General features: G+C 39.5%; 1 protein-coding gene across 1 annotated transcript in view; it reads left to right on the forward strand.

Moving 5' to 3' along the window:
• Positions 1-26211, forward strand: part of RNF125 (ring finger protein 125) — a 44004-nt gene that overhangs the window by 10786 nt on the left and 7007 nt on the right. Inside the window, exons 2-5 of the mRNA XM_020912619.2 lie at positions 8622-8775; positions 12107-12201; positions 14817-14907; positions 25989-26096. Coding sequence (XP_020768278.2) covers positions 8622-8775; positions 12107-12201; positions 14817-14907; positions 25989-26096 — 448 coding nt within the window. The remainder of the gene's footprint in view (positions 1-8621; positions 8776-12106; positions 12202-14816; positions 14908-25988; positions 26097-26211) is intronic.

A 26211-nucleotide genomic window follows, 5' to 3' on the forward strand; every position in this document is an offset into this window, starting at 1 on the left:
GACTTTTCTCCCGCTGTGATGGACAGGCGCTACTCTAGTTACGGTGCTCGGGCTTCTCCCTGTGTGGACTTTTCTCCCGCTGTGATGGACAGGCGCTACTCTAGTTACGGTGCTCGGGCTTCTCCCTGTGTGGACTTTTCTCCAGCTCTGATGGACAGGCGCTGCTCTAGGTACGGTGCTCGGGCTTCTTCTTGTGTGGACTTTTCTCCAGCTCTGATGGACAGGCGCTACTCTAGTTACGGTGCTCGGGCTTCTCCTTGTGTGGACTTTTCTCCCGCTGTGATGGACAGGCGCTACTCTAGTTACGGTGCTCGGGCTTCTCCCTGTGTGGACTTTTCTCCCGCTGTGATGGACAGGCGCTACTCTAGTTACGGTGCTCGGGCTTCTCCCTGTGTGGACTTTTCTCCCGCTGTGATGGACAGGCGCTACTCTAGTTACGGTGCTCGGGCTTCTCCCTGTGTGGACTTTTCTCCAGCTCTGATGGACAGGCGCTGCTCTAGGTACGGTGCTCGGGCTTCTTCTTGTGTGGACTTTTCTCCAGCTCTGATGGACAGGCGCTACTCTAGTTACGGTGCTCGGGCTTCTCCTTGTGTGGACTTTTCTCCCGCTGTGATGGACAGGCGCTACTCTAGTTACGGTGCTCGGGCTTCTCCTTGCCGTGGCTGCTCTTGCGGAGCACGGGCTCGAGGGCGCACGGGCTTCAGTAGCCGTGGCGCGCGGGCTCATTGGTTGCAGCTCCCAGGCTCTAAAGCACAGTCTCAGTAGTTGGGGCAGTTTGGGCTTCGTTGCTCTGCGGCATATGGGATCTTCCTGGGTCAGGGACTGAACCCGTGTCTCCTGCACTGGCAGGCGGATTCTTTACCAGCTGAGCCACCGGAGAAGCCCTCATCACTCTCTCTTGAACCAACTCTTATGGTGGACTTAACACTGAACTCTGAGCTCTGGCCCTCATACCACTAATCCATTCTTCACAAAGGAACCCAGTGATCTCTGTAATTTAAATCAGGTCGTATCACTCCCACTTAAAACCCTCCAATGCCTGCCCATCACTCTTAGCTCTGGCTTTATGCTCTGTATCCTACACAGGTAGACCCTGGGCCCCCTGCGTTTCAGCCACACTGGCTTTCTGTATCTCAGCAAAACGGTCCCTATTTTTTGTACCTTCTGTGTTCAGCTTGGAAAACCAGTCCCAGGTCTGCTGAAGTCTGGTCTTCAAATGTCATCCCAGGGACCACCCATCTCACTGCTCCCTCTGCCCCACCCACTGTATTTTTATTGCCAACGGTTTTCTTCTCAGAGCATTCATCCTTTGCCCGTCCTTTTGTTTACCTGCTTATTTCCTCTCTCTTCATCCTGGAACTCTGAGAGCAGGGACCTCAGGCATTGCCATGGTTTCACCCATGGCATGTCAAGCACTGTCTGGCAGTCATAAGCTGTTATTAAAAATTTCGTTAGTGAGTCCATGCTTATGTGGTTGAGTCTGGGGAGATTTGTACAGGTTTTGTAAAGTCTTCATTATAAACCATAGAATAACTGTTCTTGCTGAAAGCCATACAAGTTCTTTTTTTTTTTTTACAGTTTGTATTTTCTTGCTTCAGCCTTTTATTATCTTTCCTATTGTTCCTGCTCTCTTTAAATTTATTTGAATAATCATAAATGCAAGCTAATCTTTTCCTCACTCTGAATTTCAGTGCTCTTAAAAATGTATTTTAAAAAATATTTTTCTCTTCAAATCACATTCTGTTAAAAAAATTTCAGGCCTCTCATCCTCTGAATATTTCCCTTCTTAATTTTCCAACTAAACTTTTCTCAGAAGTAAAAATAATTTAAGTAATTTAAGTAAATCATCATAGTAAGATGATTAATTTCCCCTAACATTTGATTATGAAAAATGTCAAGCATACAGCTAAGTTGAAAGAATTGTATGGTGAATATCCATAGATCCACTATCTGTATTCAGTTGTTCATTTTTGCCATATTTGCTCTATCTCTCTATCACATACTTATCCATCAATCCATCTGATTTTTTTAATGCATTTCAGAGTGGGTTACAAACATTAGCACACTCTACCCCTTCTCATATGAGCATGCATTATATTAATATTAACCAGAGTTCAATATTTATTTATGGTATTTTTTAAAGTAAATTGCACATAGTGAAATGCATCCATTCTAGGTATAACATTTGCCCTTAGACCTATGTTTAGCCCAAACCCCTATTAAAATATAGAATAGTCTCGTTGCCCCCATATGGTTCTCTCATGCCGCTTCCCAGCCATTCCTGTCCTTGTACCTTTGTAGACAGTCATTGTTGAAACTTTTTTTCTATCGTAGATCAGTTTTGCCTGTTTAAGAACGTCATCTAAAGTGAAATATGGTCACTTATGTCTGGTTTCCTCACTCAGTATGTCTTTGAATTTCATCCATATTATTGCTTGTATCAGAAATTTGTTCTTTTTGCATTGCTATTGTATTTCATTGTATGATTGTGCCACAGGTTGTTTATCCACTTTTTTGTTGATGTATATCTGGGTTATTCCCAGTTTGGGGCTATTATGAAAACATTCTTTCTGAATATTCTGTACAAATGGACATTTTTTTAAATTTCTTTTGAGGGAATACATGGGCTTGGTATTGCAGAGTTGAAGGGTACCTGCAAGTTTCGTGTTATCAGGTATTACCAGGCTATTGGTCCAAGCGCTTGCAGGTGATCTACTTTTTAAAAGAATTGTTTGTTAATGTTGGTAATAAGTTGATGTGACTCACACTTAAAATTTGACAATGAAAATACCCTTCTTCTACCACACACTCTTTCTTTCCAGTTGCCATCTTTGCAGTGGGTAAGTAAATGTTCTTATTTTCTTTACCTCAGATATTCTTATACATCTACAAGCCTGCAGGAAGCTCACACTGTGTGTATACAGCTCTACACTTTGCTTTCTGAGACATTTTAGTTTTGAGTTATCTTGTCTGTATTCCCTGGTAGCTCAGATGGTAAAGAGTCTGCTGGCAATGAGGAAGATCCAGGTTCGATCCCTGGGTCAGGAAGATCCCCTGGAGAAGGAAATGGCAACCCACTCCAGTGTTCTTGCCTGGAAAATTCCATGGATGGAGGAGCCTGGCAAGTCCATGGGGTCACAAAGAGTAGGACACGACTGAGCAACTAACACTTTCTGTCTGTATTCCCTGTTATGTAGTATATATTACATAAAGCTGAATAGCCCTCTGTGGTTTCTGATTAGGCCCTTCAGAAAATGTTTGATCAGTGTATACTTTTTACAAATACTTGTGTATTTGTCTGCGTTGGGTCTTTGTTGCATTATGAGGGAAATTTGTTGTGTCATGTGGGATCTTTTGTTGCCCGCAGGGATATTAGTTGTGATTCGCAGGCTCTGTGGTATGGCTTTGTTGCTCTGTGTCATGTGGGATCTTAGTTCCCCAAGCAGGGGTTGAACCTGTGTCCTTTGCGTTGGTCGGCAGATTCTTAACCACTGGACCAGCAGGGAAGTCCCAGTCACTTGTGTACTTTTCATGCCAAGATACCAGGGTGGGGATGGTAGAAACTCCAGCACTCATGACTTGAATTTGATAGCTACACCTTTAAGGAAAGAATGTTCCCCTCAAATCTTTTGAACTCAGCAGTTCTGCAGTCTTTCTTCTGCAGCCCAGAAAGTGAGACTTGAGCTGCAGCAGCATCCTGCACCTTTGCATCGTGACAATGTTGTGGTTTTTATGTCCTTATAATCAGTAAATTCAATCTGTTCCAAAACATCTCGATCTTGATGTGTTTTCTCTACTTGATAAACACTTCTGTTAAAAGGAGTACAGTTAATTGACTCATCTACCAGATTTGCTGCTAATATTCTCATATAATGCAACAGCGTCTGTATCAGGCTCATGTGAGAGTTTTGTGCCACAGGTAACACCACTGTACAGACTTGAGTGGGTTATAGGGAGAGACTTGGTTTTAAACATGTCTCACATGTGTTCCTTGAATATCTACTAGGAATTTCCATTATTTTGGTTATTGGTCATAGTTACAAAAACATGTATGAAGTATTTACAAAATAACGGCAGAAATATACTTTAGGTAAAGCCCACCCTGCTTAAGCAGGTACAGCAATCAATGATCTCATAGCTTTGCTGCTGCTACTTGTCACGCGTGCTAAGTCGCTTCAGTCATATTGGACTGGACTGTAGCCCACTAAGCTCCTCTGTCCATGGGATTCTCCAGGCCAGAATACCGAAGTGACTTGCCATTTCCTTCTCCAGGGGATCTTCTCAACCCAGGGATCAAACCCACGTTTCTTATGTCTCCTGCAGTGGCAGGAGGGTTCTTTACCACTAGTGCCACCTCGGAAGCCCAAGTGTCTTTAAAAAGACTACAAACTTTGAGCCTCTCCCAAAACTGCTAAAACATTACTGTCTTAGGATAAAAAACATTACTGTCTTAGGAATTCCCTGGCGGTTTGGTGGTTAGGAGTCTGCGTTTTCACTGACAGGGGCTCTGGTTCAATCCCCGGTCAGGGAACTAAGATCCCACAAGCTGTGAGCTATTGGCAAAAAACACCCAAAAAACAACTCACTACTGTCTTCACGGCTGTGTGACCTCAGCAAGTTGTTCCAGTTCTCTGAACCTCAGCTTGCCATCAGTCAAGGTGGAGAGAAAGAGGAGCATTTAGCGTTACTGCGAGAGTGAAGTGAGGTAATGGGACCAGTGCTCACCATGGAGCTTGGCACCAATATTCATCTTCTGTTTGTCTTCTGTTTGTGCAAAACTCAAATAAGTGTGAGCAAAGAGGGGGTGAATTTTAGTTGACAAGAAACACAGTGTTACCTGTTTGCTCCTAAATCATGTAGACAAAGAATTCCTGCCAGAACCTTAAGTGTTCATTAGAAATGTTAATTATGAGTTGAGCATTTGGACTGTTGTTTGTAATAAATACTCTTACACTTTGAGAACCAATCCTTAGGGACGCAAGGAAACTTAACATTGTGCCATAGAACTTACAGTTAATCACCTGAGGCAGACAGAAGTAAAAGACAGCAGAGGGCATAGGTCTTTTAATTCTGAAAGTATTGCTCTTTCCAACAAGGGCAGCTGTGGTTGTGGAAAGACAGGTTACTGAACTTTTGAGTCAGAAAACCAAGGAAAACACCTACAAAAAATAAACCCAAAACAATCGAGAAAATGGTAATAGGATCATACATATCAGTAATTACCTTAAATGTAAATGGATTAAATGCACCAACCAAAAGACAGACTGGCTGTATGGATGAAAACATGTGTGCACTTCCACTTACCACATCTTTCTACTTCACCCCCCAAATTGTATGTAATTTTGTGTATAATTGTGTTGTATATTGTTAGGTTAACCATGTTTCCCTTATGGCTCCCAATTGTAATTATCTTTTATTTTTTGTCTGACTGTTGGTTGTGAAAACTGCTGCTGCTGCTGCTGCTAAGTCGCATCAGTCGTGTCCGACTCTGTGCAACCCCATAGACGGCAGCCCACTAGGCTCCACCATCCCTGGGATTCTCCAGGCAAGAACACTGGAGTGGATTGCTATTTCCTTCTCCAATGCATGAAAGTGAAAAGTGAAAGTGCAGTCGCTCAGTCATGTTCAACTCTTCGTGACCCCATGGACTACAGCCCACCAGGCTCCTTCGTCCATAGCATTTTCCAGGCAAGAGTACTGGAGTGGGTTGCCATTGCCTTCTCTGTGTGAAAACTGATAAACACCTAAACATCTTTTACTGTTGTGATTATGTAACTATTCATTCATTTAATGCCATCATACCATGATTGGTCAACAGAAAATAATAGAATTCTATAGCACTGAACACTACCACTTAATAGAAAAAAGAAAAAGAAAACCCAGCTTAAGACTAACCAAGTTCAGGCACTTTCTGTAGCTGTGACTTTGCAGAAGTAACAACCAATATGTACCACGGTTTGCTCATCTGTAAACGAAATAATGATCTTTTCTTAGGGGGTTTTTAAGGTTAAATGAGTTAAGGTATGTTATAAATTTTGTAAATAAAAAGCAGTGTATCAAATTTGAAATTATGGGGACTTCCCTGGTGGTCCAGTGGTTAATACTTCACGCTCCCAATACAGGGGTCACTGGTTCAATCCCTGGTTGGGGAACTAACATCTTGCATGCCTCATGGCACTGCGTTAAAAAAAGTTTTGTTTGAAATTATATCAAAACATAAAGTTTCCAAACAACATTAGTACCAAAAAGCACCCAAGAAGAAAAGGGTAGGAACCCAGGCAGATCCAGGATTGTATATAAAGAGCAGGGCAGTCCCATCAAGTTATTGCTAAATCAGTTGTATGTCACTGTGGAGCATTCATCTCCCAGGGAGAGGGTTTACTTACTTAGTCTGGTCGACATCAGGTGCTTTGCCTTCAGCAAGGGCCTGTGGGCACCTGGATTGAGGTCCCACCAGTTTGTATCTCATGTAAGAGGGGTGGGTCCTGCAGAGCAAAATCAGGATGCTGTGACAAGAGTAAGGGGAAATGGGTGCTGGGCAGGCATAAGCATCAAGCAAATGCCTCAGGAACAGTGCAGACATAAGCATCCTCTGTGTGTATGTAAGGGTTTTATCACAGAGGGGGAAGAGAATACCTTTAAGAATCAGCAATGGCCAATCACAATGACTAATATGGGACTTCCCGGGTGGCACAGAATCCACCTGCCAGTACAGGAGACATGGGTTCTCTCCCTGGATCAGGAAGATCTCCTGGAGAAGGAAATGGCAGCCAACTCCAGCATCCTTGCCTGGGAAATCCCATGGACAGAGGAACTTTGTGGGCTACAGTCCATGGGGTCGCGGAGTCGGACACGACTAAGCACACACACACAATGGCTCATATATTTGCAAATTTTGTTTGTGAAATTTCCTTGAGTTTTGTACCTATGATAGATGAACTTTTCAGTATGTATAGTTTATTTAAACCTTGAAGAACTTAACTTCTGCCGTATATTAATATTCCCAAATAGATATTACATGCTGAGTTAAGAGCTATCAAATCATGCTAATGTGTATAACCTATTGAAATGCTCACTTTTACTCGTGTGCACTTAATCTTCAACAGTTCCTGTAAATAGGTCAAGATTTTGTGTGAATTCTTTTGATTATGTTAATATTTTGTCAAGATGATCTTTGAGAAAACCAGAGAATGTGTTTCTTAACATGGAGGACATTCCTAATAGTGGTCATTTTGATCAGGTAATTTTTTATATCTGAAGATGAGTTTAAAATTATGAACACTTATGATGTGTCTGGTATTTTTACCTCCTCAACTTGTTATTTTCTTATCTAACACACAAAAACCCACAGAACAAAGACCTATCACCCCGCTCCCTGGACACACAAATTTTAAGGTAAAGTAAGATTAAAGAAAAGAAAGAGTATGTTAGATATCCTTTGAGTTATAGGGTTGGTTTTGTTTTGTTTTTTTTAAGTGTAGTTGATTTATAATGTGTTAGTTTCAGGGGCTTTCCCTTGTGGCTCCGCTGGTAAAAAAATCCGCCTGCAATGCAGGAGACCTGGGTTCGATCCCTGAGTTGGGAAGATCCCCTAGAGAAGGGGAAGGCTACCCACTCCAGTATTCTGGCCTGGAGAATTCCATGGACTATATATATAGTCCATGGGGTCGCAAAGAGTTGGACATGACTGAGCGACTTTCATTTTTGAAAAAGGAAATGGCAGGTGCAAGCAAAGTGATTCCTTTGTACATAGATACATACAGATATATAGATTCTTTTTCAGATTCTTTTCTATTATATCAATAGGTTATTATAAGATATTGAATATAATTCCCTGTGCTATACAATAGACCGTTGTTACTTATCTATTTTGTGTGTAGTAGTTTTTATCTCCTAATTTGTCCCTCCCTCTCCATTTCTGCTTTGGTAACCATAAATTTGTTTTCTATGTCTGTGAGTCTGCTTTGTAAATAAGTTATCTGTATCATTGTTTTAGATTCCATATATAAATGGTATCATATGATATTTGTCTTGCTCTGTCTGACTTAGTACGATCAGCTCTAGATCCATTCATATTGCTGCAAATGGCATTATTTCATTCTTTTTTTGTGGCTGAGTGATATTTGAGTTATAGTTTGAATTCTGTTTATAGGAAGGCTGTTTCACCACCTTGCCTGTCACCTTTTATGTGTCTAGCACATGTGGTGAGAACCTGTGACCCACAGGGAAGATAAAGAGACTCTCCAGCAAGTGTAGGATGCAAATGGAGCTCTCTTTTTTTTCTAATAACTAATTTTTATTAGAGTATAGTTGATTGACAACGTTATGTTAGTTTCTGCTATGCAGCAAAGTGAATCAGCTATCTGTATGTATGCATCCCCTCTTTTGGATTTCCTTCCCTTTTAGGTCACCACAGAGCGCTGAGTAGAGTTCCCAGTGCTGTTCAATAGGTTCTCATCCGTTGTCTATTTTATAATAATGTAGATGGAGCTTTCACTCAGCAGAACTGCTCTTAGTATCCAAGGTGTCATTAAAATACAGTTTCCACCCATGAACCCCCCAGTGGTGGCTCCTTAATTCCTGTCAAGGAGAGTGACGTGTTCTTGGTTTGTGTCCTGTAGATTCTGCCGTTCTTGCATCGCTACCAGTCTAAAGAACAATAAATGGACCTGTCCTTACTGCCGGGCTTATCTTCCTTCCGAAGGAGTTCCAGCAGCTGATGTCACCAAGAGAATGAAATCCGAGTTCCGCAATTGCACCGAATGTGACACTCTGGTAGGTCACCCTGCCTTTGCTCAGCTTAGACAGCCGAGAAAATTGTTAGACAGCCAGTCATTTCACCTCTGCCTTTGACCTCATCCTACTCGAATTTCAAAGTTTATTGTCTCAGTCTCTCCTCTTCCTTTCCTCCAGTTTCATAAGTATGGACTTCAGGAGAGCCGTCACCTGATGCCCACCATCACCTAATTTCTCAAACAAATGCTTTCATCGACCACCTCCATTTCCTCCCTTCCCATTGCTCCCCTCACCCCTTATTATGTGGCCTCTATTATATTATTGTAGCCCACCCAGTGAATAGCTTTATTTTCAAGCCCAGTGGCATACTTTCATCTCTACTGTTCTGGGCTTTGCTGTATTTATCTCTGTTGACCACTGCCTCCGGTTACTGTTTTCCTCCGTTGATACTATACTAGTCTGGTTAGATCATGTGAGGTCTTAGAAGCTGTGTCAAAGATTCTAGATTTTATCTTAAATGCCATAGGGAGTCATAGAAAAAGTGTAAGCTTTTGATCAGGTTTATATTTTTAAGCTCTCACTCAGGCATGTGCATGGAGAATGGTTTGGAGGGAGCAAAAGCAGAATTGGTGGAGACAATTTAGTGGCCTTTAGGACAGGTGGTTAGGAAGCTGGGTTAGGGTAAGAGCATTAAGTATGGAATAAGAGGTTGTTTCAGGGTGTGTTTAAGAGAGGGATTGAAGAAAATTGGTAAGTAACTGGATGTGGGGGTGCATAAGAGTGAGGTGTCAAAGATGACTCCCATGTTTCTGAGATGAGTAGGTGAAAATGCTAATATGGGGAGCAAATTTGGAGAAGAATCTACAGAGTTAAGTTTTAAGTTTTACATACATCACGTTTGAACTGCTAAGGGGAATATATCTAGATATTACCAGTCTAGAAATCAAAAGGGAGATCGTGTACTGAAGATCTAAATTTCTTAGAGAACCTTTCTTGATTGTTCATCTAAATTATAATCTCTTAAACACTTTCTCTTAGCACTCTGTGCTTTCTCTTTATAGCACTTATCACCATTTATAATTATGCTTTTGTGACTTTTTTAAGTTTAATGTCCATTATCCGTTATCCCCACCAGATTATGTGAGGGTAAGGATTGTGTCTGTTTTATTGGGTTGTGTATCAAGAACTTTGAATAGTGGCTGGAACATAGTAAATGCTCAAATGCATTTTTAAAATATTTATGTAAGACCTAAATCTGTTTTTGACTACGGAATCTATGCATGGTCTTTGGAGTCAGACATCTTAGGGTTGAGCACTGATTCTCTCACTTACTGTTTATGATTTGGGGCAAATTATTAATCTGAGTTTTTGTTTGAGTCTTTGTAAATTGAGGGAAAAGATAATGTTCGTGTCACAGGGTGGTTGTAAAGATTAAAGACAAACCACAAGTGGCTTTTAGCACTGTATGCTCAGTCGTATTGGACTCTTGCAACCCCATCGACGGTAGCCCACCAGGCTCCTCTGTCCATGGGATTTTACAGGCAAGAATAGTGGAGTGGGGTGCCATTCCCTTCTCCAGGGAATCTTCCTGACCCAGGGATTGAATTGCATCTCTTTCATCTCCTGTATTGGCAGGCATATTCTTTACCACTAGCGTCACTGGATGGGATTCATTTTAGTACTGTGGAAATGAATGCTCAAATCAATACCTCAAAATCAATAGCTTTTCACATTCTTAGTAATCATTATTGCTAATTTTTATTTTGATAGTTTGCCATCGTTTAAAATTCAACATGCAAAAAATCAAACTCAGCATATTATTTTGTTATCCAGTTCTTTATCCCCACTTTGGTACCTGTCAGAAACAAGAACATTCTCTCTATTATCCTGGGTCAGAATCTGCTTCCTTTTTTCCACTCCCTATTTCTGATTATTCACAAGTATTTTTATCTATCCTTTGGGAGATTTCTTTGTATCCGTCTCTTCTTGCTGGAATGTTAGGCATTCTCAACTCTGCTTCCTGTGAGTCCTGGCCAGATCTCCATTCCATGAGTATTGTTGTCCGCAGTATTGAACCGTTTCCTATCTACTTGTCTTCGCATCTTTTGTTCATTTGTTTTTCCTCAATTAGATTATAAGCACCTTTAGTGCAAGCCCAGTGGCTTATACTCCTGCCGCCACGGACAACCACTTTCAGTTTTGTGTCTGGGGTAGACACCCTGTGAATTTATCAATTCACTTGTCAGGATACAATCCCCAGATTGCTACATTTATATGAGGAATGTTGATCAAGGACTATAAAGAGGAAAGAGGAAAGAGACTTTTAACAAAAGTCACAGGGAGAGTAGAAAGCAACTGATGTGCAAAGTTGGATGTTAAATGTTGTAAAGCAGTCTGTTTTAAGACCGCTGCCTAGATCAGGCCTAGCTTTTACATCTTTTTAGATGGTAAAGCAAGGATTTGTTGCTAACATTTCCATTTGCTTTTATTTTTGTCTTTTGTGAGCAGTTATGTCTGCTTCCTTGAGATGGTAGTTTCATGTTTGAGGTTGAACTTCCGTAGCTTGGGCAAAATGAAGCAGGGTGGGTCGGCCACCTTACCACAACTCTAACAAAGCTTCCTTTAGCCCAAGATCTTATCAGAGTTTCTAATGACACATTTAGTAGAATATGTACTATGCAGCAACAGATCCCTCATGGTTAGGATCTCTGAATGTATATCTGGAAGGACAAGGGCTCTTTATTCTGCCTTCATAAAAATGGACTGCAAGAGCTGTCCTTTATATTTGCTGTTAATGGGGCCATTAAGTATACTGTGTATTGTGAATTCATGTAATGCTACTGGATGTATTATAAAGCCATGGTATTTATATCTTTCCCTGAAGCACAGGATTTCTTTTTACTTACTCCGGACATCTCTAAAATCCATCTATTTATTCTTTTTATCTCTCTCTGTTTTTCTTTCTCTTTTAACTTTTTTCCCCCCTTTCCTTCCTTTTGCTCTTTTTCCTCTCCTCTTTTTCTTTCTTCCTTCTTTCCATCACTAATTTAGGCAATAGTATCCAAAAAAAGTAAATTTGACTTAATATACATCTTTTCACTTTGAAGAACATATGCTTTCTAAAAGAACCAAATTCAAGAACTCAGCTTCTGGATCTTCTAATGATAAAGAAATTTTAAATTAGTGTTATTCTTGATAATGCCTTAAATTGATTGAACTATTACCTTGACTGCTTCCTTTTAATCTGCTGACCCCACATTATGACCTTATTTGAAATAAAGAAAGCAGTGAAGTTGGGTCACAAAAGACTTCATTGACTGAAGTGAGCCTCTTTTCAACAGTGAGCTTATTTTGATCTGCTTTCCTATAGGTTTGCCTCAGTGAAATGAGGGCACACATAAGAACATGCCAGAAGTACATAGATAAATATGGACCATTGCAAGAACTTGGAGAGACAACAACAAGGTTTGTTTCTATACACTTTGGTTTAATGCTACATTTGGCATGCTTATAAAGAATTTAATGGGCTGGAAAGCTTAATATTTTTATTATGAAAATATGTATATGATTGTTTTGGCTCCTAATCATAATACCTCTTGTTAGTAATCATTTGTTTTCAATGATTAATAGCAGTAATTACAAAAGACTTTTGCTCTCTCTGCTTTAAAAACTTTGGGGAGAACCAGCTGGACACTGGAGAGATTGGGGAAGCTTCCGCAGACAAGTTTATATGGAGGAAGATCCAGAAATAGAAAGCAGAACTGTTCAGTTTCTGCTAGGCTCTGTGTTGTGACTAACAGTCCTGAAGTAGATGATGGTTATGAGATTATTGTCGTTAGTTTTCCATCACCACTACCCAGTCTCCCAGCTCGTTCCCTCTCATTTTCCTGCTTCCTCTTTAGAAGGGACAAAGTGACATCTCAGTATATATTCTAACATGAAAGAACACGTGTGGGGCAGGCATTCTGAATCCTACAACCTGTTTGCTGGGTAATCTTATATGGGGCTGGAGGAAGGATGGAGACAGCTAGTAGGTGTAATGGAGGATATTGATCATTAACTATTTTTTCTTAAAAAAGAAGGAAACAAATCTAGGTCATTAAAACTCCAGGAGATAGTAGGGAATGGGGGAGCCTGGCATGCTGTAGTTCAGAGGGTCCCAAAGAGCTGGACACAACTTAGCAACTGAATGACAACTATTCTGAATGGCAGAGGAATTACAAAGTTTGGCATTTGCTTCTGCCGAAGAAATAGAGAAATGCTTTGTGTACTCCTGAATGGAGATAATGGCTTTGAAACCATTGAGTCTTCCTTTGAATTCAGCTATCCAGTAGAGGTATTCAGTATAATTTCTTTTCCTCTCCTGAAGATAAATGTTAGTTATGCTTATTTTAAGAAATTATATGTATAGCACAGGACAAAATACTTATAATAATCTATCAAAGAGAAGAATCTGAAAAAGAATGTATATACATGTATATATAACTGAATTACTGTGCTATTTGCCTGAAACTAACACAGCAGTGTAAATAAACTCTACTTCAATTAAAAAAAAAATTTTTTTTTTTTTAAGATAAAAAAAGGGAATGCCCTAGCACTCCAGTGGTTAGGACTCTACACTTTCACTGTCAAGGGCCCAGGTTTGATCCCTGGCTGGGGAGCTAAAATCCTATAAGCTGAGCAATGCAGCCACAAAAATATTAAAAAAAAAAAATACTAAAATATAGCTTAAATTTCCTAATCCAGAAGTCTACATGTTTTTCTAGAGGTTACTTTGCAATGCACCTTTTATTATAGGACTAGATTTATTCCATACTGCTATAAATTGTGAGTATTTTAGCTCTAAGAAGAGTATGGATTCTGTTAGACTAGCCCCAGGGACCAGTAGGAAGGAACGCTAACAAATGAGTTGAACAAGCATGTGGTTTGATCGGAAAGTTGATATGAAAATTTTAAAGTATATGAATACTAATTTATCCTGCTAGTTAGAATTAAATAACAAAGAATTAAAATAACCAAAATGAGAAGGGTTGTTGATTAATCAGTCTTACAAGATAAATATTTGCATTTAACAGAGAAATCTTTGCTTTATAAAACTTACAACATAATTCAAATTTTTTAAGTTCTTATGCAAAGAAACTATCCAAAATACGTGTCTTGGGGAACAGGAAGTTATATCTATAATGGAAAATGAGAGAAAAATTCCAAGCCTCCATATTGCCCCTAAGAATTTAAGGCAGCACTATGCAATGGAAATATAATGCAGAACACATGTAATTTTAAATTCTCTAGTAGCAATATTCAAAAAGTAAAAACAAGTGAAATTAATTTTTCATGTATTTTATTCAACTGATTATAGCCAAAATATTCTCCTTGGAACATGTAATCAATATATAAATTATTGAGATGTTTTATTCTTCATGTATATATAAAGCCTGCAAACTTCAGAGAGTATTTTAAACTTCTAGCACATCTCTGTTTGGACTGACCATATTTCAAGTGCCTGGTAGACACATACCTAATAGCTACTCCATTGGACAACACAGATGCAAAGGACAGGTACTCCTAGATGTGCATAAAGATGTAATAAGGTAGTTGTGGGCTGTTTTTCATTCTTCATTGGATGCTAATACTGTGAGTTGACACCTGTGGTTATATTTGCCGGTGTTGTCAGATATTCTGGTTGGAGAACAAGTAACACCCAATTCAGATGTTACCTGAATTAGAAAAAGAAGTAAAAGAGACAGAAAAAGTAACATAGATACAGCTGGGTGGTATGATCCTCTGTTTCTCAGTTAATGGAGTGCTCAGATTGTACTTTTCTTCCAAAGAAAACAAAGTGCTTCAAGTGCACTATAACTGTGTCTCTGTCCTGCCCTTATGAGGTTACACATTTGCATTGCTCATGAGAAAAAATGTAGGCACCAAGATTATCATCAGGATAGGAAAATGAATATGAAATCTAAAGAATGAGCACTAGAAACTAGATCCACCTACATTCTGTTTTTTACCTCTAGGTAAGTGACTACTGTCTAATTATCAATAATTTCAGTAATATTTGTGTTCTATGCAATTTCCAGGTGTGTATGTCCTTTTTGTCAGAAGGAATTGGATGAAGACAGTTTGCTGGATCATTGCATTACTCATCACAGATCAGAAAGGAGACCTGTGGTGAGAAATTATGTTATTATATATTTCTGCATTATCTAAATTTGATACACATTAGAAAATCCATTTATGGGCTTCTATTTATGGATATATCATAAAAGATAATTTATGTCAAGGTTACAGTGATTCTATGACTATGAACACCATGTGAAAGTGTCGAGTTGAAACTGACAAGAATTATCAGTGTGCAGTTACTCTTTCATTTATGAAATTAGACAACATTGTCTCATACAGATAATCATGGGCGTAATCAACTAAGCAGATCTAAAATGCATAATTAAGATTTAATGTTAGTATGCTAACTGTGCTCACATCCTAAGTGAGAAACATTTTTTAATAATGCAATATGGCATTATCATGCATATGGTTATCCAATAACCATATGCAATATGGTTATCATGGTTATCATGGCATATGGTTATCATGACAATAATACGCTAGACATGAAAAGTAGAAAGTCATTCACCTTTATTAATCAATTCATTGTTTTATTTCAGAGTCTGAATATTCATCAGTAGGCTCACACATTAAACATGCATATTGCTTATCATTTCCTTGATCTATTGTGAATGCTGCCTTTTTTCATTTCAACCTGGCACTTTAGTTCTCCTTTGCAGTGTGGCTCTTATAATTTTCATTTTTGTATAATTGAGAGATAAGGCAGGGTGATGATGGATCATCATTTACTTGGCCATTTTACTAGTTTTTAACATTTGGATTACTGCCAGTTTTTAGGATTTGAATTCACATTCTCATACGTTTAAACTTTTCTTTCTATATCATTTTTTTCTTAGGAAGAAATTCCATAGATTGGTATTTTTGGGCCCAAGAGTGCAAGTTTTAATTAACACTCAAAACGTATTCTAAAAAGTTTGAGTCAGTTTATATTTGTATCAGCAGTTGATGAGTAAACTGCTTTCACCTTAACCTGGCCAAAATTGGGTTACATTTATTTTTAAATTAACAGAAGTAAAATGGTACCTTGAAGATTATTTTGGATTTTATCTTAGTTCTAAACAGAACTAAAATATGTATATATATGTGTGTGTGTTTCATATATGTAAGTTTGGGGTTTTTTAAATTTGAGTTTTAAAGTTTCTTTTTTCCCCATAAAATCCTTTTGGAAGGTGGATGAGGTTGAAATGCAAGTTTATTTGATGATTGGTAGATATCTCTTACAACAATACTATGAGACAGAGATGATTATTATTTCCATTTTACCAGCAGTAAACTCAGACTCAGAGAGGTTAAGTCTTACAAGATAAGTCTTATAGCTGGTAAGTAAGCAGAGCTACAGTTTGAAGCCCAGTGTCTAGCTCTGGGGCATAAACACCTGTGCTTTATCAGCAAGTTCAAGGAAAAGCCGCATAGCACAGTCAAAGGTCTTTTTTTATTCACCCTAATGGTCCAGAGGTTTGATTCTTGGGATGGTTAGCTAGGAGCTTGATATGTGTTGGGGGAGCAGGGGAGATTGTCATGGGCTTTTCCTGTTTAAGTTGCCCTTGGAGGAACTGAGCTAAGGAGGTGTTTTACGATTGGTCCCTGGGGAACCTTCCTAGAGGAAGCTTGAAGAAAGCACTGGGGGACTTCCCTGGTGGTCCAGTGGCTAAGACTCCGAGCTCCCAATGTAGGGGGCCTGTGTTCAGTCCCGAGTCAGGGAACTAGGTCCCACATGCCTCAACTAAGACCTGGCACAGCCAAAAAATAAGTAAATATTTAAAAAAGAAGAAGAAAACATTAAGATGGCATCATAATGACTAGCACGTACTGAGTTTTCTTGGTTTGTCTTTTGGTTTGTTTTGGTCATGTGCACAGATTGTGGGATCTTAGTTCTCCAAACAGGGAACAAACCCAGGCCTCTGCAGTGAAAGTGTCGAGTCATAACCACTGGACTGCAGGAGAATTCCCGATATACTGAATTCCCAGTGCCTCTTGAACTCAGTGAAATATAACTCAGATGACCATTATATCTACTACTGTGGGCAAGAATCCCTTAGAAATGGAGTAGCCCTCATAGTCAACAAGAGTCCAAAATTCTGTACTTGGTTGCAAGCTCAAAAACAACAGAATGATCTCTTGTTTCCAAGGCAAACCATTCAATATCAATAGTCCAAGTCTATGCCCCAACTAGTAATGCTGAAGAAGCTGAAATTGAATGGTTCTATGGAGACTTACAAGACCTTCTAGAACTAACACCCCAAAAAGATGCCCTTTTCATTATAGGGGACTGGAATGCAAAAGTAGGAAGTCAAGAGATACCTGGAGTAACAGGCAAATTTGGCCTTGGAGCGCAAAATGAAGCAGGGCAAAGGCTAACAGAGTTTTGCTAAGAGAATGCACTGGTCATAGCAAACACCCTCTTCCAACAATGCAAGAGAAGACTCCACATATGGACATCACCAGATGGTCAACACCAGAATCAGATTGATTGTATTCTTTGCAACCGAAGATGGAGAAGCTCTGTATAGTCAAAAAAAACAAGACCAGGAGCTGACTGTGGCTCAGATCATGAACTCTTTATTGTAAAATTCAGACTGAAATTGAAGAAAGTAGGGAAAACCACTACACCATTCAGGTATGACCTAAATCAAATCCCTTATGATTATACAGTGGAAGTGACAATAGGTTCACAGGATTAGATCTGATAGAGTGCCTGAAGAACTATGGATGGAAGTTCCTGACATTGTACAGGAGGCGGTGATCAAGATCATCCCCAAGAAAAAGAAATGCAAAAAGGCAAAATGGTTGTCTGAGGAGGCCTTACAAATAGCTGAGAAAAGAAGAGAAGTGAAATGCAAGGGAGAAAAGGAAAGATATACCCACATGAATGCAGAATTCCAAAGAATAGCAAGTAGAGATAAGAAAGCCTTCCCCAGTGATCAGTGCAAAGAAATAGAGGAAAACAATAGAATGGGAAAGACTCTTCAAGAATATTAGAGATACCAAGGGAATATTTCATGCAAAGATGAGCACAATAAAGGACAGAAAATATATGAATCTACCAGAAGCAGAAAATATTAAGAAGAGGTGACAAAAATACACAGAAGAACTATACAAAAAAGATCTTCATGAGCCAGGTAACCACTGGCTCAATGGTATGATCACTCACCTAGATCCAGACATCCTGGAATGTGAAGTCAAGTGGGCCTTAGGAAGCATCACTATGAACAAAGCTAGTGGAGGTGATGGAATTCCAGTTGAGCTATTTCAAATCCTAAAAGATGATTCTGTGAAAGTGCTGCACTCAGTATGCCAGCAAATTTGGACAACTCAGCGGTGGCCACAGGACTGGTTCCAAATTGGGAAAGGACTACATCAAGGCTGTATTTTGTCACCCTGCTTATTTAGCTTATATGCAGAGTATATCATGTGAAATGCCGAGCTGGAAGAAGCACAAGCTGGAATCAAGATTTCTGGGAGAAATATCAAAAACCTCAGATATGCAGATGACACCACCCTTATGGCAGAAAGCAAAGAGGAACTAAAGAGCTTCTTGATGAAAGTGAAAGAGGAGAGTGAAAAAGTTGGCTTAAAACTCAACATTCAGAAAATTAAAAAAAAAAAAAAAAAACCTCAACATTCAGAAAATGAAGATCATAGCATCCAGACCCATCACTTCATGGCAAATAGATGGGGAAACAATTGAAACAGTGATAGACTTTATTTTAGGGGACTCCAGAATCATGGCAGATGTTGACTGCAGTCATGAAATTAAAAGACACTTGCTCCTTGGAAGAAAAGCTATGACCAACCTAGGCAGTATATTAAAAAGCAGAGACATTCCTTTGTCAAGAAAGGTCCATCTAGTCAAGGCTATGGTTTTTCCAGTAGTCATGTATGGATGTAAGAGTTGGACTATAAAGAAAGCTGAGTGCAGAAGAATTGATGCTTTTGAACTGTGGTGTTGGAGAAGACTCTTGAGAGTCCTGTGGACTGCAAGGAGATCCAACCAGTCCATTCTAAAAGAAATCAGTCCTGAATTTTCATTCGAAGGACTGATGTTGAAGCTGAAGCTCCAGTACTTTGGTCACCTGATGTGAAGAACTGTCTCATTGGATAATACCCTGATGCTGGGAAAGATTGAAAGCAGGAGGAGAAGGGGACGACCATGGATGAGATGGTTGCATGGCATCACTGACTCAATGGACATGAATACGCTCTGGGAGTTGGTGATGGACAGGGAAGCCTGGCATTCTGCAGTCCTTGGGGTCACAAAGAGTCAGACATGACTGAGCAACTGAACATAACTGACTGGGTGCCTCTTAGACTTCTCCCAGCAACCCTACGAAGGAGATATCATCGATGCAGCCTGAACCGTGACTAGTAGTGCCCAGGTGCTGTGCTGGCTGGAGGAACACTAGGCATTCTGGACCATGGGCAGCACTATAGCATTCATCTAGGGCAGGCACCTTACTTGTCTATCCATTGGTACTATGTACCTACTCCAGCAGAAATCCCGTCCATGTGCTGCTCAGTTTGGCCATCGGATTAAAGGTTGCCTGTGGAAGCTGGGTCTTTTATTATTTAGGGGTCATAGAAGTCACTGAAGAAAACTGCCATAAGGACAGAAATAAACCAGGAAGCATGGGATCAGATTGCCTGTGGAATTTAGTAGTTAAAAAGCCTAAGTGAAAGTCGCTCAGTCATGTCCAACTCTTTGTGCACCCCATGGACTATACAGTCCATGAAATTCTCCAGGCCAGAATACTGGAGTGGGTAGTCGTTCCCTTCTCCAGGGGATCTTCCCAACCCAGGGATTGAACCCAGGTATCCCACATTGCAGGTGGATTCTTTACCATCTGAGCTACCAGGAAGCCAAAAAAGCCTAAACTTAGGTGCAAATCTCATTAACCTTGTTGCCTCTGTTTCATCATCTGTGAAATGGAGGTGATGATGATGCTAATGCTCTTTTCACAGGATAGTAGAAGAGTCAGGTGGTGATCCTTGGGTACTACTATGTTTGCAGTCATATCAAATCAAGGCTAGAGCAGATTTCCTAGAAGAAGCTGCGTGCTCTCACAGTTGGGGAACCCAAGCTAGGAAGGATGCTGTCTTGGCTTAAGGCAGGAGCAGATTGTTCAGAAAAGTGGTTCTGTAAAACACTAGGGCTGTATAAAAGTGGTCACCAGAACAGAAGATCTTCAGGTTTCCTCCGTTAGTGTTTCATGTTTGAGTGTACAAGCTTAAGACTAGCCCCACTCCCTGGAGGCTCAGACAGTAAAGAATCTGCTTCAAAAAAAAAAAAAAAAAAAGAATCTGCTTGCAGTTGAGAGATGAAGGTTCGATCCCTGGATCAGCAAAATCCCCTGGAGAAGGGAATGGCAACCGACTCCAGTATTCTTGCTTGGAGGGGCCTGGTGGGCTATGGTACATGGGGTCGCAAAGAGTTGGAAACAACCGAGTGACTTTCACTTTGCCACTAGAAGACAGATTAAACCCTATGGTTATGAAAAGGCTGGAGGCAGATCCTGTGGCAGCACTTAGGCAGCACTAATGGGCACATATATGTGAAAACACCCCAATGAAGTCCTTGGACAAGGAGGGTTGAGTCCAAGACTGCCTCTGGATTGGCATGGAATGTAGTGAGGAATTACTGCTTTAAAGGACTGAATTGCTAGGTTTGCCTGCAGATAAGGTCAGTGACGTCATCTGATTTAGCAGATATAAGTAATCTCAAGATAGTTAGAGATTTGGGCAAAGGATTCTGCCTTCCAGATAGAATTAGATAATTCAAAAATCAAGCCACAAGCAACTAATCCTTTGTTTCTGAGTTGCTCAAGCAAACTAGGGTAGTAGGTTAAGAACATCAAGGAGTTTCAACAAGTCCTTTTCATGATACAGTAATTAACTATATTCTGCTGCATTTTTTTAAAAGTATATCTATGGAATATTAGACTTAAAAGAGGCAAATGATATAGCATGCTTTGGACTGAATTATGAGGCCACTCGAGAGAAATTTAATATTTTATCATATTAAGGGAAGATATTTTAGCAAGAGCCCCACTTTGTGGCTATCCTCTTTTTCCAGTGTTTTCTTTCAGTGGTTGGTTCTTATTTATCCTTTAGAACTCACCTTAAATCCCAGTTCCCTGACACTGAAATTATTTTCGGCTCTTGCTTTTTTTCTCATTTATCACAGTTGTATGTTGTGTGTTTATTTTGTGTCTGTCTCTCCCTCCAAATTAATAGGTTCATGAAGCCATAGAACATATTAATAATTTCTTTGTTCACATTGCATGCCCAGCTCTTGGTGGAGAACCTAGCTATAGTAGGATATAGTGATATGAAAAATAAGATATTGTAAAAAATCATAGTTCCATCCACCCAGGTTCAGAGGTAGTTTTATTTTCTGCCTTGATCCTGAGATTCATTCCTTGTGAGAAGGGACAAGACTTCATTTGGTTTGAAATTTTAAAAACTGTATTGACAAAACCTGAGCCCTAATCCCCACAGCAATTTATTTCCGTGCGTATTCAGAATATCTGTAGCTTGACGGAGCAGTGGGAACGTACATGCATAAATGTTTTGGAAAAAAGAAAATCTTCATTAGATTTGCTTCCAAACTCCTATTAAATTAGGTGTTCAATCTGGTACCTTAATTTTGGTTGAAGATTTACCCATAATTATTTTCAATGCATGACTCTTTTCTTTTGGTGTTGGATTCAGTTATCTTTAATTTCTTCCCCAAATGGCATTTACCGTTATATAGAAAGTGTTCTTCAATTGACTGAGCTGCTGTGGGGATTAATCTAAACCACAGGCAGATCTGGATATCCATTGTAACAGACGTTCCAAAGGATTGAAGTTGGTGGTAGCTTCTAATATGGTGGCTGTTATTTACCCATTGCATTCACCATCAGATCAAGTCCATACTGAGATGAGGCCAACATCTGTTTTCTTTTTTTTTTTTCCATCTGTTTTCTTTTTAATTGAAGTATAGTTGGTGGACAATATTATATAAGTTACAAGTATAGGTATACAATATAGTGATTCACAACTTGTAAAGGTGATACCCATTTATAGTTATTATAAAATATTAGCTATATTCCCTATGTTATACAATATATCCTTGTAGCTTATTCTATACACAATAGTTTGTATCTCTTAATCCCCTACATCTGTGTTGCCCCTCTCCACTTCCTTCTCCCCAGTAGTAACCAGTAAATTATTCTCTATGAATCTCTTTTTTTTGAGGCCAGTTATCTTTTGATGTAAGCAGTAAAATTGTTGGTTATTAATATAGTGGTATGGTCTGGGAGCATATCTGAGTAATGACAGATAATAAAGGATGAGCTGACATTAGGAAATTGGCAATGGTTGTCTGAGGAGGCCTTACGAGTAGCCTCCTCTCTTGTAAGGAGTCCTTACAAGAGAAATAAGAGAGTGAAAGGCAAGGGAGAAAAGGAAAGATGTACCCATATGAATGCAGAGTTCGAAAGAATAGCAAGGAGAGATAAGAAAGCCTTCCTCAGTGATCAGTGCAAAGAAATAGAGGAAAACAATAGATTGGAAAGACTAGAGATCTCTTCAAGAAAATTAGAGATACCAAGGGAATATTTCATGCAAAGATGGGCACAGTAAAGGACAGAAATGGTATGGACGTAACAGAAGCAGAAAATATTAAGAAGAGGTGGCAAGAATACAAAGAAGAACTATATAAAGAAGATCTTCATGACCCAGGTAACCACGATGGTGTGATCACTCACCTAGATCCAGACATCCTGGAATGCGAAGTCAAGTGGGCCTTCGGAAGCATCACTACGAACAAAGCTAGTGGAGGTGATTGTATTCAGCTGAGCTATTTCAAATCCCAAAAGATGATGCTGTGGAAGTGCTGCAATCAGTATGCCAGCAAATTTGGACAACTCAGCAGTGGCCACAGGACTGGAAAAGGTCAGTTTTCATTCCAATCCCAAAGAAAAGCAATGTCAAAGAATGCTCAAACTACCACACAATGGTACTCATTTTTCATGCTAGCAAAGTAATGCTCAAAATTCTCCAAGCCAGGCTTCAACAGTACATTTACCAAGAACTTCCAGATGTTCAGGCTGGATTTAGAAAAGGCAGAGGAATCACAGGTCAAACTACCAACATCTGTTGGATCATCGAAAAAGCAAGAGAATTCCAGGAAAACATCTATTTCTGCTTCATTGGCTATGCCTTTGACTGTGTGGATCACAACAAACTGTAGAAAATTCTTCAAGAGATGGGAATACCAGACCACCTGACCTGCCTCTGGAGAAATCTGTATGCAGGTCAAGAAGCAACAGTTAGAACTGGACATGGAACAACAGACTGGTTCCAAATTGGGAAAGGAGTACGTCAAGGCTGTATATTGTCACCCTGCTTATTTAAATTATATGTAGAATATATCATGTGAAATGCCAAGCTGGATGAAGCACAAGCTGGAATCAAAATTACAAGGAGAAATATCGATAACCTCAGATACGCAGATGACACCACCCTTATGGCAGAAAGCGAAGAGGAACTAAAGAGCCTCTTGATGAAAGTGAAAGAGGAGAGTGAAAAAGTTGGCTTAAAACTCAACATTCAGAAAATGAAGATCATGGCATCTGGTCCTATCACTTCATGGCAAATAGATGGGGAAACAATGGAAACAGTGATAGACTTTATTTTCTTGGGCTCCAAAATCACTGCAGAGGTTGACTGCAGCCATGAAATTAAGAAACATTTGCTCCTTGGAAGACAAGCTATGACAAATCTAGGCAGTATTTTAAAAAAACAAAGAGATTACTTTGCCAACAAAGGCCTGTACGGTCAAAGCTGTGGTTTTTCCAGCCATCATGTATGGATTAAGAGTTGGTCCAAAAGAAGGCTGAGCACCATAGGATTGATGCTTTTGAACTGTGGTGTTCGAGAAGACTCTTGAGAGTCCGTTGGATTGCAAGGAGATCAAACCAGTCAATCCTAAAGAAAATCAGTTCTGAATAGTCATTGGAAGGACTGATGCTGAAGGTGGAGCTCCAATACTTGGATTACCTGATGTGAAGAGCTGACTTATTAGAAAAGACCCTGATGCTGGGAAAGCCTGAAGGCAGGAGGAGAAGGGGATGACAAGATGAGATAGTTGGATGGTGTCACCGACTCAATGGACATGAGTTTGAGCAAGCTCCAGGTGATGGTGAAGGACAGGGATGCCTGGAGTGCTGCAGTCCATGGGGTCGCAAAGAGTCAGACACAATTGAGCGACTAAACAACAACCTTAGGGAGAGTGTAGGTGATCACTTAGATACTTAGGTCATGATCAATCTCTCACTTTACCATTTCTTTCCCTTTCCTGTTCTTACCCTCTCCTTCCTTATGTCAAATTCCCCAATTCAAGAAACAGAAGAAATTTTTGAAGTCGTATAGTCTGTCACCCATTGTTTTGTAGGGTCTTTCTGGTGAAAGTCTCTTCAGTCACACAACTAATTGTCTATACATCTGAAGTCCGACGCCTCCACTAGTTCTCTTTAAACATCAGACTGAAAGCAAAAACCACTTTGCTTGAAATTCCAGGTTTTCTGTAGATTTCCTGTCCACTGGGCTAAAAGCTCCTTAATCATGGGACCAAGGCTTAATCATCTCTGTTCCTCTGACTCTTGATACGCGGCCAACAGAAATCACATGATCTGCTCAGAGGAGTGTATATCGATTAGTACTGGTTCCAACTTACTGTTCCAAAGTCTCCTGCCCCGGCTGCCCCCAACAGGCCCTGTCTCCAGCTTCACTGAGCGTTTTCCCATTGCCTAAGCAGGCCGGGTCCTTTTAGGGGTTCCTACCTTTTTCCACTTTGCTTTCCCTGCCTGTGGTGCTTCTCCTTTGCTATGGCTGACTCATTCTTCAAGACTCACACCAGATTCCTTTATCAGTCTTGAACAGTTGTCTGTTCAGATCTTGATTACAGCACTTGCCATTTCAATATGTATTGCAAGTATCTGCTTAGGTGATAAGAATAGTAGCCATTTGTGGGACTTCCCTAGGGGTCCAGTGGTTAAGACTCAGCTTACTGCAAGGGGCGCGCTCTGGATACTGGTAGAGAGCTAAGATCCTGCAATGCCGGGCAGTGAGGCAAAGAGGAAAAAAAACAGCCAATCTAGAGAACAAATCCATGGTTGCCAGGGTTCAGGAGAGAAGAAGTTAAGGGATAGTACAAGGGAGTTTTTTGTAGTGAGAGAATAGTTCTATTTCTTGATTGTATTGGTAGTTCTATGACTATATGTGTGATAAAATTTCATAGAATATATATACCCCAGAAAATGAGTTCATGCAAAAACTGGTGAAATCTAAGTCAAATATTGTCTAGTTAATTGCCAATTTTGTGGTTTTGATAATATGCCATAGTTATGTAAGAAGTAACGTTCTGGGGAAGCTGGGTGATGGTGACATGGTACCTCTCTGCATTATTTTGCAGTTTCTCTTGAACTTATAAATATTTCAAAATGAGAAGGTTTTTTAGATGGTCATTCATGGCTATTAAATTAGGAAAATATGTGTAAATACTAATATCTGATGCTGGTGTATTATAATCTATATTGCTGGTGGTAGTATAAAACCATAAGCATGTATTATATATAGTATATATTATGAACCATGGATGTTCATGACTTTGACCTTATAATCTCCATTTATAGTCATTTATCCTAAGAAAATAATCCCCTCAAAAATGTAATTTGATATATAATTATAGATAATATAATTTGTAATAACAATAGCAGTGTAGATAAAGTAATTTGTAATAGCAAAATAGCCATTTATCTAAGAAAACTTTAGTATTGAAGAGGTAGGTGACTAATTAAATTATGGCACACCTCCTGACTGTAATATTATTTAAATAATAAAGTGGTAAGTATGAAACAAATAGTTATACTCTTTATATACAAGAAATGTGTATGAAGAAATAAATGCAATTTTATTTGTTGACATTGCTTTAATATTTATATAATTCTAAAACATAATACCAAGGTATGGCAAATAGATCCATAAAATTAAAATTAACTTTGTTGAATGGTTATTTAATTTTTTAATCTCTGACACTAATGATTATTTAAAATTCTTGAACTCTTGATCTTGTTTATTTCCAGTTCTGTCCGCTTTGCCGTTTAGTACCTAATGAGAATCGAAGCAGCTTCAATGGCAGCTTAATAAGACATCTGCAAGTCAGTCACACTTTGTTTTATGATGATTTCTTAGTAAGTGTATTTTCTTCCTTCTATATTATGTTTTTATGCTGTATTAAGCTTACCTTTCTTAATATAAGAAGTCTTATTATAAGATTATAGGGGAAAAATGCATATATAGCTGCAG

The sequence above is a fragment of the Odocoileus virginianus genome, chromosome 22 (genome assembly GCF_023699985.2).
Source record: "Odocoileus virginianus isolate 20LAN1187 ecotype Illinois chromosome 22, Ovbor_1.2, whole genome shotgun sequence".
Classification (NCBI taxonomy): Eukaryota; Metazoa; Chordata; class Mammalia; order Artiodactyla; family Cervidae; genus Odocoileus; species Odocoileus virginianus.